The 15302-nt window shown below is 46.4% G+C and overlaps 1 protein-coding gene across 2 annotated transcripts in view; it reads right to left on the bottom strand.

Annotated features, from left to right (window-relative positions):
* Nucleotides 1-15302, bottom strand: part of PAX5 (paired box 5) — a 195485-nt gene that overhangs the window by 162132 nt on the left and 18051 nt on the right. Inside the window, exons 3-5 of one of the 2 annotated variants that reach the window (XM_072727915.1) lie at nucleotides 13861-14058; nucleotides 6047-6111; nucleotides 2091-2219 (exon numbers count right to left, since the gene is read on the bottom strand). In XM_072727915.1, the coding sequence (XP_072584016.1) occupies nucleotides 2091-2219; nucleotides 6047-6111; nucleotides 13861-14058 (392 nt within the window). The remainder of the gene's footprint in view (nucleotides 1-2090; nucleotides 2220-6046; nucleotides 6112-13860; nucleotides 14059-15302) is intronic. The other variant, XM_072727916.1, reaches the window with a different exon arrangement.

The following is a 15302-nucleotide window of genomic DNA, read 5'->3' as shown; positions in this document are numbered from 1 at the left end:
TGAAATCTCCTCTGCGTCTGCTGCATGCTGGCCTTGAAAGCCACACAGCAAAGTCTCATTCCTCTCGTCTTCCATGCCAGCCCCCCAAATATTTGAAGAAAACAATCCAGTCCTGCTCATTCTTCTCTTCATTATATCAGAACAACCCTAGAGTCTCAAGGTGTTGTCCAGGGCCTCTGATATCCAGATCCCTGTCCATCTAGGTTACACCCAAATACAGACACATCTCAATCTGTCACTGTCCTTCCACCCCAAATGGACCACAGTCCTCAAGGAATGATCTGATGGCACAGAGCAGTCTAGACCAACAACACACCTCTATTCTGACTACTCAATACATTTTTAAAAATTTATTTATTTTAAGTAGGCTCCATATCCAATGTGAGGCTTGAACTCACAATTCCAAGATGAAGAGTTGCAGGCTCAGGTGCCTGGGTGGCTCAGCGGTTTAGCGCCTGCCTTTGGCCCAGGGCATGATCCTGGGGACCCGGGATCGAGTCCCACATCAGGCTCCCTGCATGGAGCCTGCTTCTCTCTCTCTCTCTCTGGGTCTCATGAATAAATAAATAAAATCTTAAAAAAAAAAAAAAAAAAGAGTTGCAGACTCTACGGATTGAGCCAGCCAGGCACCCCTCGATACCTTTTAAAGCAGCAGAAGAGGCTAAAGAGTGGCTGCTGGTCAGACACTGAAAGCTGGTATACCGTGCTCCACAAGCACAGTAAAATAGCCGCCCCTCCCAAATCAGGGCCTGTCTGTTTCGTGGTAAATATCAAACTATATATTTTTTTTCTCCAAAAATCTGTGCCGGGATCCCTCAGCCTGCGAAAGAGTGTCACACAAGCCTCTCTTCTACCCTGATCAAACACCGCTGGGCCCCAGCTTGGGCACATCTGCTGCGAGTCCAGGTGACAATGGGAGAAAAGATGACAGCATCAACCCCATAAACCAACAGAGATGGTAGGCCCACCGCCTCCTGCGGTAACACAGCACAGCGCCCGCTGAATTACAGACTTCTGACATCTGCTCCGAGTGTCAAGAGCAGGGGAAAGGTGAGGCAGGTTCTAAAGCCGTGAACCATCCCCAGGTGCCCCCAGAGCTCCAAACGGAGGCCCCAGGCCCAGCTTCTGCACTGCCCGGAACAGACAGTCCACAGGCCAATCCACCACTGGGCCGACTCAATTTTCTAGTTACCGATCTTAAGTACTTAGGCATGTGCTCACAGAACATACATCCCTTACAGGGAGCTGAGAAAGGGAATTGTGCTGAGGAACAGAATAATTGAATCAAGATTTCTGTCACGCGGCTCTCAGGCCCTAGACCGTGGGCTTTTTTTTTTTTTCTTCCCCCTTTCCTGACCACGGTCTTACAAACTCCCAGGGGTTCGTTTCTCCTCTCAAACCCATTAACGTCAGCCACACTGGCAGCCCATCCAGGGAACGGAGAGCCAGGTTAAGGTAGGGCCCTGTCCAGGACAGAGACCCAGGCAGCAGGCGCACACAGGGGTTGAGAAAAATCAACTGGGAAGATTGTCATCTTTGTAATCCCGGAGAGGCCAGGGGACTCCTTCCTTCCAGGCCCAAGGGCAGAGATGAGATGATTAATTTCCTCAAACCGTTCCCCCACCACCACTGCTGGAGGCCCTCTGGGAGAGTGTGCACAGTCCTTCAAGAACCCACCTGCTGACCATCTCTGCCCCCGTGTGCCCACCTCAGTGCAGGGCACCCAGCTCTCCCTCTCTTCCCAGGAGCCCCAGGAGAGGGTGCGCTCACATCCTGCATACCCTGCCCCCAGGCATCAGATCAGCACACAGGGCTTCTTACAGACCACAAAGCTCAGGCCACATGGGTTCTGCTAGGCCCACTTTCCTCCACCCAAGGGGTGAAGATGAGGGCAGACTAGCGGGAAATCCGCAGGCCCAGCCAGCACTGGCCTGCCCCTCCCAGAGCACGCAGCCCCTTCCTGGATCCACCCCCTGGGGACTCAGGCGCCCTGCAGGCAAACAGTGGCTCTTGGCTTCCACCCCTGACTCATCGCCCCAAAGCAGATCCCGTTGGTCCCTCCAGCACAGGGCGGCGTGGGCGTCTCTTACCTTCATCTCTCTTGCGCTTGTTGGTGTCGGCGCTGGGGGAGGTGATGCCCAGGATGCCGCTGATGGAGTAAGAGGAGCCCGCCGAGTCCGTGCTCACCGACGACACCTGCGTCACGGAGCCCGTGGACACTGCGCAGAGGGAGAGGGGCGGTCAGGGCCGGCCGGGCCGTGGGGGCGGCGCTGCGGGGCCGCAGCGGGAACAAAGGCGCTCACCCTCCACCGGGATGCGGGATGCGACGCCTGCCCAGTAGCCGGGTGCAGACGCAAGTGTGCGCGGAAGACGCTCGCCCTGTAGCAGTGGCTACACCTGGGCATAGGAGGGGCCCTCGGGGGCCATCTGCCCAGGTGTTCTGCTGCTGGGGGGGGGGGGGGGATTGCTGGGCAACTAGGAGGCCTGGCGGCCCAGAAGGGAACACAGGAACGTGTCAGAAGGGCACTAGCTCAAATCCAGGCCTGTCCAAGGGTGCAGGAAGCAGGGGGCTAGAGGAGAGAGACAGGGAGAGGGGATCCAGGGCCCACCAGCAGCCAGTGCTAAAAAAAAAAAAAAAAAAAAAAAAAAAAAAAAAGACTTAGACTACACTACTCATTAGATAGGTAGATTCCCTGTACACATCCACCCATCCATGCAGACATAAATACCTGCACACTCATACACTCAGCCAGCAAAACTCCAAATGGCAAACCGTTCCTTCTTTTTATAGTTCCTCACTGTCTTTTCTCCTTCCAGTTCACCTGGATTTCAATATTTCATGTTAATTATGTAATAATGATATGTATAATAGAATATGTACTCCCACATACATAATATATATTGATATATGGAATAATGATTAACATTTTCTGAGAACTTACTCTGTGCCAGGCATTACCGAGCCATTATTTTGTTTAATTCTAAGAACAACCATACAAGGGAGGCGATGTCATCTCCTGGGAAAGGTAAGGGAACCAAGGCTCAGAGAGAGGAAAGTGACTTGCCCAAGGCCACAGGACTGAGTCACTAAAGACTGGACCCCAGAGTAATCCGTTTCTCGTTAAGTAATCATGAAAAACAGTAACATGCTTCCCAGTAATGCAGTGTTTTTCATTTGATGGTTGCAACAACCTAAAGTGCTATTATTCTCCTCATTTGATGAATGAGCCTCCACAAGGTGAAATGATTTGCTCAGTGTTATCTAGCCGGTAAGCAGTAGCACTAGGATTTAGCTTCCAGTCTACTGACTTAAAGTCTAGTTTTCCCCTGTCCAGAAATGTGGGCCAAGGTTAGTGACTTATTGTGTGTGGCTGAGGCCAGGTCTCTCTATTCCTCAGGAAAAGCAAGGGGGAGGGGAGGTTTTGTGCAAGTTTCACTTTAACTCCTAAGCCTAGAGTCCAAGGGAAAGACCAGTCAGTCGTCAGGGTCCTCCCAAGCTATACAGCTGAATTTCCATTTCTGGGCTGTGGGAATTCTTTCTTGGTTCATTAAAACCTACAAACCAATCTCAGACACATTTCCTTGGGCTATAACTAGCTGGAGGCAGGTGGAGCTGCCTTTGACTCTAAAGTGTAGGAAATTACTAGAAATGGTGGTGATTGCATGAGAAGCTGTTTGTTGCTTTCCTTGGAGCATATCCAGCTCTTGCTCCTACAGACCTAGAGGGAACAGTGCCTTTCTTCTCATATCTGAGTTAGATTTTAGATCTTCCTTAGGAGACACAGAAGTAGAAATCGTTAACTTCTCTTTTCCTTCACCAGAAGAAGCTCCTCAAAATAGATTTATGCAAATCTCACAACCTTTTCTGTATTAAGGTGCAAAGAACAGAGGAAGAAAGAAGATCACAAGTCATTCGGTACTTTAAAAAACAACAACCACATATAACCAAGGCTCGCCATGTTGCTGACAGAGCCAATGCTATTTTGTGACTGCACTTAACTAGGACCCAAGTTCGTATTCTGACTCCACCACTTAACGAGCAGTGTGCCCTTGGGCTAGTTATTTAACCGCTCAACTTCCATTTCCTTACACAGCAACAAGTCTGTGAACTATCAGGGCCTGTACACGTATATGATAAGTCTTTCATAAAAATTTCTGAGACGAGACAAAGCATTCTGCTGACCTACAAGTAGAATTGTTCCTCTAACCCAACTACAAGAATATTATCAGGTACTCTTCGTCTGCTATTCATTGTTCCGTGATCTGAAATAGTTCAAGCTACAAGTGAAATCTCAGCCACAAACATTTCCCCAGAAACCCTCCTCAACCCTCTTCACCTTAGTTCAACCAGCTTCACCTCTGGCTCACACAGCACCGTGTACTTTCTTCTTGAGCCTTATCTCAGTGCTGTGCCAACTTCTCTTAAATAAGAGAATTCCAACTTCTCTTAACTAAGAGAATTCCCCCCATTAAACTGAGAAGCCCTTGAGAAAAGGGATTTTGTCCTGCCTCCTTTAAAATACTAGCCTCTTGGGCAGCCCAGGTGGCTCAGCGGTTTAGCGCTGCCTTCAGCCCAGGGTGTGACCCTGGAGACCTGGGATTCAGTCCCATGACCGACTGTCTGAATGGAGCCTGCTTCTCCCTCTGCCTGTGTCTCTGCCTCTCTCTCTTTATCTCTCTCTCTCTGTCATGACTAAATAAATAAAATCTTTAATAAAATAAAATACTAGCCTCCTGCAAAACAGGGGCTTGGCAAACACTTTTTGAATAGACTACTAAATAAAGAATTGTTTTAGGGGTGCCTGGGTGGCTCACTTGGTTATGCATCTTCCTTCTGCTCAGGTCATGATCTCAGGGTCCTGGGTTCGAGCCTTTTCCCTCTGCCTCTGGCCCTCCCCCTGCTCATGCTCGTTCTCTCTCAGTCTCTCTCTAATAAATAAATAAAATCCTTTTTTTAAAAAGAAGAATTAATTTATGGGAGGGAGGAATTCTCTCTTACCTTTATCCAAAGAGGCAACCATGAAGATTCAGAAACCTCAGGGAGCACCTAGTGTGTGCACTTCAGTCCACAAATGGGGAAACTGAGGCTCAGAGCAGTGAAGGGATACACAATTCACTGGATGAGTTAATGGGAGAGCTTGAAGTATAAGCCCGGCCTCTGTCCAAACCCCATCACCACAGAGAGTTCAAGTTTTCAGTTAAAGAGGGAGTGACAAAGATGTGGAAACGTTACACAGTCCAAAACATTATGAAGTGACAGTGATAGGCACTGTCAGAGGTTTACTGAATGGTCACCACGTTCCTATAGTAGAATAACCTTCCCTCCAGAGGTGTTTCCTTTATCCCAAGTGGTGAAATAATGCACCTTAACGAGACACATGTCACTGTCATCTCACAGTCTTTCAGGCGAAGGGAAAGGCAGGGAAACCTCTGAACTCTTCAATAGAAGGAAATAGGACCCCCATGCTTACACGTCACGCTCAAACTATCTCCTGTGAGTGTCAAAAACCCCACTGGCAGCCCCTGACAGTTCATGGAGTACATGAGACTGAAGCAAGAGAGGGGGAGAGAGAGAGAGAGAGAGAAAGTTTGGGAAGTTTTGCCACATCTTCACTCAAGACTGCAAGTGCACAAAGAATTGTAGAAGGGCTGGTTGATAGAAGAAAAAAACACATTCAAAACTACTTACTGACTAATGATGCAGAAAATGTTATGAATAAGTATCCCTTTCTTGATTTATTACTTTAATTATCTGACATTCTATAGACCCCCATTAGTGGATTTTTTTTTTTTTGGCTTAGATTTCAATTTTCTGTCTCATGGTGAAAGCTATTTATCATAATAATCAGTAAAATTCAAAACCTTTTAGCAGTATTTATAAAATTCATTTACCAGGTTCAGCCCTTGGAGAATGACAAAGAAGGCGCATTAGTACGTGTGCCGAAGTGTTTTATGCAGAATTATCTGTCCATAAGAATGATTAAAAGTTCTTTAGAATATTTGGAACCCATTAGATTTTTAAATTTTTTTAAAAAGTTCTTCTTACCTATGCTGTGACTGGAAGCTGGGACCGGCTGGTTGGGTGGTTGCTGTACTTTTGTCCGGATGATCCTGTGGATAATTGGGAAAAAAAATAAATGGCTATTTACCGTCATGGAGAAGATATCCTGACTAACTATGCACAGACATCCAGAAAAGCAATATCAAGCTGGGGCAGAGGAGGAAGGGGGTTATGACCCCAGATTGGGAGTTAGGGGGTTAGAAGAGCTATGGACTAGTCCCAACTCAGCCCCTACCTCCCTGGGTGTCTTTGAATAACCTGCAGCCCTCTCTGGGATTCACGTGCACCTTCTGTAGAAAGAGGATGATATGTTAATATTACAAATGGGCATCTTTTTCTCTGGAGCAGCTGCAGCTCCAGAAGGAACTCCCTGAGTGTCATTAGGGAGTTTCTTCCCTTCCCTGGACCTCTGTCCCTGCCCTCAGTGGAATGACACCGGACCAGGTGACCTCTCTGTTCCCTGGAGACCCACATGCTCTGTTTCTCTGCCTTAGACAGCCACAGGAGGAGTCACAACCCCACCCATTCAAAATTACTAAGGAAGCAGATGTGTGTTGCTCTGATCCTAAAAAGGGTTAAAGTGCTGCCAGGACATACCTAGGTAGCTTTGCTAAGAGGAACCCTCCAAAGCTGCCTTGTGCAAAATCTCCTGGTTAGGCTCCAACAGGGCCGGGAGCTAGGGGGGTCCTGGCCTGTCTTTCCAGAGACCTTGCTCTAGTTCTAATATGATGAACATTATTGTGACCCTGGGCAAGTCCATTCCATTGTGGGCCTTTGATATAATGAGAGAATTGGAACAGACCACACTAGTTACTTCAAGTAATTAAATCATTTTTTTTTCAGGGGGAGGGAAATCTTGCAGAAAAACCCACTGTATAAATGAGGTAATAATGGTACTGCCTTCTCTTTGCACCTGGCAGCTCTGGTGTTTCTCTGCAGAATGTTGGGCTTTGGGAAGCTCAGTCTGTAAATTTCTATCTGGAAAAACACACTGATATGGGTCTCCTCTGTGGGACCCCAAGCCCTGTGTGTCACAGGGTAACCAACGGGGCCTGACCAAAAGCCCCTGTGGGGTCTACAGGAAAGTTCCTTCCCTGTCATTTGGGAGAAGGGTGGGTGGTAACAAAATGCTCAGCTTCTTTGGAAAAGTTGTACTCCAGCCTTCAACTATTACCTTCTAAAAAAACACTTATTAGAGCTTTTCTTAATTATAAAAGCACTTTGTGCTCATTGTAGACTATTGGGACAATAAATATAAAGAAGACATCTAAAAATCACATTTTAGTATATGCTAATCACATTTCCTTCATGCTAACATCCCTATGCATATTAGGAAATATCCATTTTCTATTAGCAAAGTCAATACTAAATCACACATATAGTTGGTATCCTGCTCTCTTCACTCAGTGTCTTATGAGGGGCTTTTTCACATTCCAGACCATTTTTTCTGGAAGTTCAAGTTTCAAGGTGCACTGGGTCTCCAGCTTATACAAATGGGGAGCAGTGAGGATGCCCTCACTGGGTATGGCCTCTGCCTTCCGGGATCTCACAGCTCATCGGTGGGCACCCAGGCAGCTCAGCACGCTCGGCTGAGAGCCTGCAGCAGACATTTCTCTTCACACCACAGCCCAACTACAGGTCCTCTGGAGTCCAGGCCCCTTGAGCCTCCAGGGTTCCTCGCCCTTTTCTATGAGTCAGAGTGAGTGTTGCATCAAATGCATTCAGTGTGCATGTGTGTGTTTTCTCCAATATTCCAACCACTTATTTTAACCAAGCAAACGTGGAGCACATTGACAAGGACCTGGAAGTGAGGTAGTCTTTTGGATCACTTGGAATTGAGCTAGAATCTGATCTAATTTTTGTATCTTTGTGTATGTCACCTTCTCTGTGGATACATGTGTGTTTGTTTACAGAAATATGCTCAATGAATATATGGATATATAAGATATAACCTGTGTTACGGTTTACGTATATACAAAAGTATGGTAAAATATAAGAACTATTTCCTATATTTTCCAGCATAAAGTCCTAACTTTCAGAAGTATTGTCTAGACCTTAAATTTTTTTTTTTAGACCTTAAATTTAAGCAAAGAAAATAATATGTCCCTTATTTTTCTTTTAAAATATTTATAAATCATTCAGTAAGACATAATCAATTGTTATAAATCATTGAGAGGCAGCTGCAGTGTATTGATTAAAGACACAGACTCCGGAATCAGACTACTAGAATTTGAATTCCAGTTTTCTAGTTTGCCAGCTGCATGGCCTGGAGTAAATTACTTAACCTCTCTGTGCCTCAGTTTCTTCATCTGCAAAATGGGACCAAGAAGCGTTCCCACCTCATAGGGTTCTTATGAGAATTATACTAATTATTTAGAATAGTGGCTATGGCCTAGGAAATTTTCTACAAATGTTAGCTATTATTTTCAGTTGTATCTTCATAACGACTGAAGACCAGCTTCAACCTTAAAAGGTTCACATTTCCCACAAATCCCTGAAAAACATAGGGGATCCCCCTTGGGAGCTGGGAAGGGGAAAGGAGCCATCCCCACACCCTATTTTAAGGCTGTTGTGGGGCCATCCTTTATAGGCGAGACCAGAATATAGGGAACCCTCCAAAGCCGTCCCCAGGGATAGAGATTTTGCCCATCTGCTTGCAGCAGCTGCCAAAAAAGAAAAAAAAAAGAACAAAGAGCATTATCTTCCACTGAGAAGAAATGGTAGTGGGAAGAACAAGACTAATTGAATCCTAGCAATTCTTTAAAATTTTAAAATTAACAAACAATCATCAAAACTTGTCACAATAAGAGTCATACTCCGGACCTTTTCTAAACCAGACACAGCCTCGCTAACTGGCTCTTAACACTAAAAAGTGTATAGCCTCTACTCTGCTGAGCATAAGCATGACCCTGGGTGCCATGTGAACCTCCTAGACATCCAACAAGGAAGAGAGTTCAGCAATCAACCAATTCCTCCAAATTAGGAAACCAAAGCCCAGAGTGCTCAAGTGACTTCCCAGGGTAACACAGCAGGTCAGCCCAGACTCCGGGTCCCATGCCTGAGCACTTTTCTTTGAACCACATTCAAAGGAAAGGGCCCCTCTGCTAAATATTTCTATGAGACACATAAAGCCTATTTGGATTCCAAATCCATTTAGCAACTGAAGGACTAAAGTCCTAGGGACTTCAGGCATTACAGGCATTTGTAAGAATCTGATCTCAACATTATCGTCACTTCTTTGAAAGGCTAGGTCTTCCCAGATATATCCCCTCATTGCTCCCCTACACACACACACACAATTACACTGAAAGAGACAATCATGGCGCCTTTAAAAAGGAAATAGGAAGATAGGGCTGAAAAAAATAAATAAAAATAAATTTAAAAAAATTTTTTTTAAAAAGGAAGATAGAACTGAAGAGATACCCACATCTACGGCACTAATCGAACTGCCACTGGTGCAGTAAGAATCTTGGGCCATCAGCTGTGCTAAGAATCCACAACCAAGGATCCAATTGGGCCATGCTGGCAGAGGGCCCACAGGTGACATGCAGGCAACTGACGCAGAGAAGAAAGAGGGAATGGGAAAACAATCTCACAAGTCTTGCTGCCCAAGTTCAGATGAAGAGTAGAGTTTACAAAGTGTCATCCCTCAGGCCACATCCATCCAGGAACAAGCTTTGTTTGGCCTGCACAGTATTTGTTTTTATTTGAATTAGTTTCCAGTATTTGCAAAGTGGGAACTTTTGCATAAATACATGGATTTGTAGCTTCTTTTGAAAAATCCTTACACCTAGCTATACTGAGCCCACCGTCTCCCATGACAACAACCCGTTGTGTGAACTACCACTGTCCTTCTAAGTGGTAATGCCATTCACGACACCCACCATTGGCCCCTAATTTAGAGCCATGGGACTCGAACAGAAGGCAGGTTCCATGCCACCCATTTCCATCAGCTCTTGGGCAGTCACCTCCAACGGCCACTCGGGCTGGATTCTAAAAATCCTTGATGCAGCCTGTGCAGCATCCCAGCACTTATTTGTCCTTAGGAGACCACATAAATGTCATGGTTTGTGTCCCAGGAAATCTCCCACATGCTCAGCAGAACAGGTTTTGTGGCGCTTAACTCCATGACAGTCATGGCTTCCTGGGTTGGCTCCCAGAAGACAGCAGGAAGGCAGATACTTGTGGGGGTGGACAGTGGAAAGGACACGGTGGCCACTGAAATAGCTACAAATCCAGCCACCACTCCCTCCTTAGCTGTTTGAAATAGGGGAATGGTGAGAAGTTGCCCCCAAGGGAGGCAGGGGCTGGGAGAGGAATCTCTGGACTCTCATACCAGGACATCTGCAAGACAGTTATTTAGAAACTGCATCCATTTGAACGAAGCACAACCTTGCCTTCATGTGGAAAATAAAACTGCGTGCTGAGATGGCTGGGGCTTTCTTGGGCAGCATGGGGGTGGGAGGAGCACAGGCAGCAACAGTGTCCCACACCTCGTTTATCTGCGTTGCTGGGTTGGCTGGCTAAAGAGCAGTAAAAGCTCTGAGTCAAGAGTAGAGGAAGGAGCCAGAGAAGAGCCCCCCCGCCCCCCCAGGGTGTGCAGGAGAGGGCTCTGAGTCACAGAGGGAGCTGCAGGCTGGCAGCAAAGCACACGGGGCCGCAGAGTGCATGGAGGCGGAGTAGGAATGACTGTTTTACTCCTCCTGGCCTCTCTTCCCTCTTCAGTTCCGTCACTGGCAAAGTCCTACAGAGCAGGAGCAGCGGCAAGAGGCAGGCCCTCCTCTTACCATCAGGGGTCCCAGGCTCTACTCCTAGCTCTAACCTCAAAATCATCATTCCTCTACACTCCCCTTCTGGGCCTCAGTTTCTATACCTGCCACAGAACAAAGTTAAGCTTTGAGGGCTATAGGAGGCCACAGATGTGAAAACACCTCAGAGGCACAGCCACTGCTGCGGACACCCAGGAGGCCCCGAGGCTAGCCGTGGCCCCAGCAACTAGCAACCAGCAGGCAGAGCTGCACGGAGCAGCTCCAAGCACAAAGCATCAGCTGGTCCCTGGTCTCCCTAGACACCCATTCAAGTACCCCTCACAGCCTTCACCCCTGTCAAGCTACTGTGCTCCATTTATTTCATATGTTCCTTTCAAATAACTTATTTTTTGACTTAAACAGATTTATTTTCTGAGGCATTTCTAGCTCTTTACTATAAATGGGAGGGCTAGTCCATTAAAGTTCACACTGACCAGCCTGGTGTTCTAGTTATATTTTTCTAAAATACATTAAAATTAATTCATTATAAAATCATTTTCATCCTGTATTATAGAAAATATAAGCTGGAGCCCTGCAAATGATTATGCTTATCCTGTAAGGCTTTTTTTTTCTTCCTGAAATTAGTTGCCACCATTTAGAAATATGGGGATCTTATATACACCAACACACCTGCATACATGCACACACAAATCCTAGTTTCAAGATCCTCTTAAAGGGTAGAAAAATTCTGGATGTTTGGTGACTCAGTTGGTTAAGTGTCCAACATCTGCTCAGGTCATGATCTCAGCGTTCTGGGATCGAGTCCTGGGTCTGCTTTTCCCTGTGTCCCTACCCCCAGCTCATGTTCATTTCTCTGTCTCTCTCTCTCTTATTTTTTCTCTCTCTCTCTCTCTCTAAAAATAAATAAATAAAATCTTAAAAAAAAAAGAAAGAATGGAAAAATTCTGGCAAACACTGGACCTGCATTCCCGGCAGCATTCAGCCGGAGCTAAGAAGGACCTGCCCCTGCAATACTGCTGTGATGTCTGGTTTGCCACAGCCCCAACCTTTCCCTGTCACCTCACACGTAGCCCGCCTTGCTTATGTTACTGCTTGGCCTCAACAAGCATTAGAGTTTGAGATCCCCATGGGCAACCTAAAGTTATCTTTCAAACTACCAATTACATGTAGGCCCTACACTGGGAAATCCGTGGGCCCCCAAGTCCTGGCCATGGGTTTGGCAGAGGTTTCCTCTGCAGAGCAGGCTCCTGCCACTTCATTGCTATAGGAACTGTACGCCTCACTCCACGTTAGGGTTTTTGGAGATGTGGGGGGAAAGTCATGTTGCTTTGTGTGATGGAAATCCTGCAATGAGCCAGAAGTAGGAGACTCACGAAGCACATCGGAGCCCCTCGTAATCCAGAAAAAGGAGCATCCCTCCACCCCCCGCCCAAAACCTACCACAATAGCTGTTACCTTCTCAGCTAACTCTGGCTGACCAGACCTCTAATATGCACCCGATTCCCATCCTAGACAAGGAAGCCCCTCTAGACCAGAGACTAAGAGACAGTGTGCCCAATTCCCCTCTCTCTTCTCAGCACCTTGCAGGATGTCTGGGCCAATGTAAAGATTTGCTGAGAGAAAGAAAACAGGCTAACGGTAATGAAACAGCAGGACTCAGAACGTCAACACACACTCTCATACAGTGATTCTGTGCATTTGAGTCAACACAGAAGAAACCACCGCCGGGCCTGGAAGGGATCGCTGAGACTTTCTAGTCTAACCACCTCCTTCAGCCAGGGGTCAGGGGTCTCCTACGCCCATTCAGGCTCTGTCCTGACAAGGGGCAGGTGTGACCTCAGAGAGATGGGAACTGATTATGTTTTCAGTCTGCTGGCTTCTCTCTCTCTCTCTCTCTCTTTTTTTCCCGTGGAGTTTAGACAACAATCATTTCTGTTTATCTCACAACTGCATCCTTGACTTCTGTGGGTTTAGATGGAGTTGAGACTGCATCATCTACAATAGAAAACTTTCTTTCAGGAATTCTCCCCCTCCTTTTTTAAAGATTTTATTTATTTATTTATTAATGAGAGACACAGAAAGAGGCAAAGACACAGGCAGGGGGAAAAGCAGGTGCCCTGTGGGGAGCCCGATGCAGGACTCGATTCCAGGACACTGGGATCACGACCTGAGCTGAAAGCAAATGCTCAACCTCTGAGCCACCCACGTGCCCCTTTCTCAGGAATTTTTTAAAGCTCTGATTGTCCGTTTAGATACATCCCAGATCAGATTGTGGAGAAGAAGGTGCCTATGTGGCTCCTGGAAAGATCCCATGCCTGAGGATAGAACCTACTCATGCTATTTCTCTGGTTCTTTCTCTCTGTGGGTGAGATTGAGGGTAACTGGGTAGAGGGCAGCCCCCTAACTCCACAGCATCCTGTGTGTCACTTTTGGAGATCACAGACCCACATCAGAACCTCCAAGGTGTGGGGCTCTCAAAGACAGGAGAAGCTTTGTCAGGGCCACACTTGGAGTTCCCAGCAGAGCTGGGACAAAGAACTAAATCTCCCAACTTTAAGTCCAGGCTCGATTTTCGAGCCACTCCGTGGCTCAACCTCTGCCCAAACTGAAGACAGGGATTTTCTTCCTGGGAAGCTCTGATATAGGCCAGTGCTAAGACTTTGAGCATGGGCTTACAAGGAAGTGACATTTGTAGGGCCTGATTGGGACAATTCACAGCTAGGTGCTCCCCACACAGAGGCAGGTGGTAAAGGGAGAGATAAAAATCACTCTGGGATCAGAAGAATCTGAAGCAGCCTGGATACTGACATGGCCTTCCCTCCCCAGGCCTAGAACTCCTGTGCACTTTGGAAAGACAAGAATGGCAATAGAGAGACCCACCAAGCCCCATTAGCACCCCTCCTGTCTGATACAACCTTTTAGGGGTCTTGATGAATGGAGAGACCAGATCTTTTAGAAAGGCACCCACAGAGCCTCCAGAATGCCCCACTCCACCCAGATCCCTAGTCCCCCAAGGCACCAACCCCTCACCTGTTGATGGAACTGACGCTGGGCACCGTGTCATTGTCACACACACGTTCCGCCAGCAGCCGGTCCCTGATCTCCCAGGCAAACATGGTGGGATTTTGGCGTTTATACTCAGCGATTTTTTCCACCACTTTGGGCGTGGCGACCTTTGGTTTGGATCCTCCAATTACCCCAGGTTTGATGCTCCCCGTCTCATAATACCTAGGACCCAAGGAGAAAGGAGCTTAGCCATGAGGAAGGAGCAAAATGGACATTTGCAACAAAATAGTTACTCTGTCCGGAAAACATCCAGATCTGTGCTGTCCAATTCAGCATCCACTAGCCATATGGGGTTTCCGAACATTTGAAATATGGCTCATTTGTTGTTGTTGATTTTTTAAAAGATTTTATTTATTTATTCATGAGAGACACAGAGAGAGAGGCAGAGACACAGGCAGAGGGAGAAGCAGGCTCCATGCAGAGAGCCCGACACGGGACTCGATCCTGTGTCTCCAGGATCACGCCCTGGGCTGAAGTCGGAGCTAAACCGTTGAGCCCCCCAGGCTGCCCAATACAGCTTATTTGAATTGAGGTGTGCTATAAGTGTAAAATACACACCAGACTGTCAAAACTTAGTAGAAAAACAGAACATAAAATATCTCATTAATAATTCTTCTATTGGTTACATGCTGAAGCAATCACGTTTTTCACATACTGGGTTAAATAAAATATGTAAAATTAATTGTACCTGTTTTTTCCCCTTTTTTTAATGTTACCAGGAAAATTTAAATTTCAAATGTGGCTCACGTTGTATTTCTATAGGACAGTGTTGGTCCAGATGCTATGCATTAATTAATTAATTAATCTATCACATTTATCTACCATTTTACAGTTTACAGAAAACTTTCAAGTCAGTCCTTCCCATTTGATCTGCACAACAGTTCTAAAGCACATAGATATTTTGAACAAATGAATGAAAAATGAATGAATGGGTCCCCATCCATAGGCATGAAACAGAGATCCATAGAGGTTAAACGGCCTGTCCAGGGTCACACAAGACCCACTAGCCAAACCAGGATGGAGGCCCAGCCTCCTGAGCTAAAATTCCCCAGAAAGTTGGCTTGTACCTTTAATTTACCAGCACTCACATCCCCTAGCAGATTCCATCTGCATTCTGTGAAAATGTCCCCTAAAATGCATGGTTTTTTGCCTTAAGATTAATATGACAACCCGGGTATAAAATTAAAAGGAGTGTTGCATTCCAGAATTAACTGGAAATATGTGTTACATATAAGTAAAAACCCAAGCAATCAAAAAAAGCCAACCACAAGTCACTGCAGCTCTTTCAGGGACCTCCCCTGAGGTAAATCGCTGTTTCTAAGGACATTTCCATGCTATCAGCTCTTCCTCGTTAACACAAATAGGATGTCAGGGTTTTACAGTAAAACCGAGACCGGGGAGAAGAG

Source organism: Vulpes vulpes, chromosome 12 (assembly GCF_048418805.1).
Source record: "Vulpes vulpes isolate BD-2025 chromosome 12, VulVul3, whole genome shotgun sequence".
Lineage (NCBI taxonomy): Eukaryota > Metazoa > Chordata > Mammalia > Carnivora > Canidae > Vulpes > Vulpes vulpes.
The sequence above is the reverse complement of the archived record's forward strand: the minus strand, read 5'-3'. Positions and strand labels throughout refer to the sequence as shown.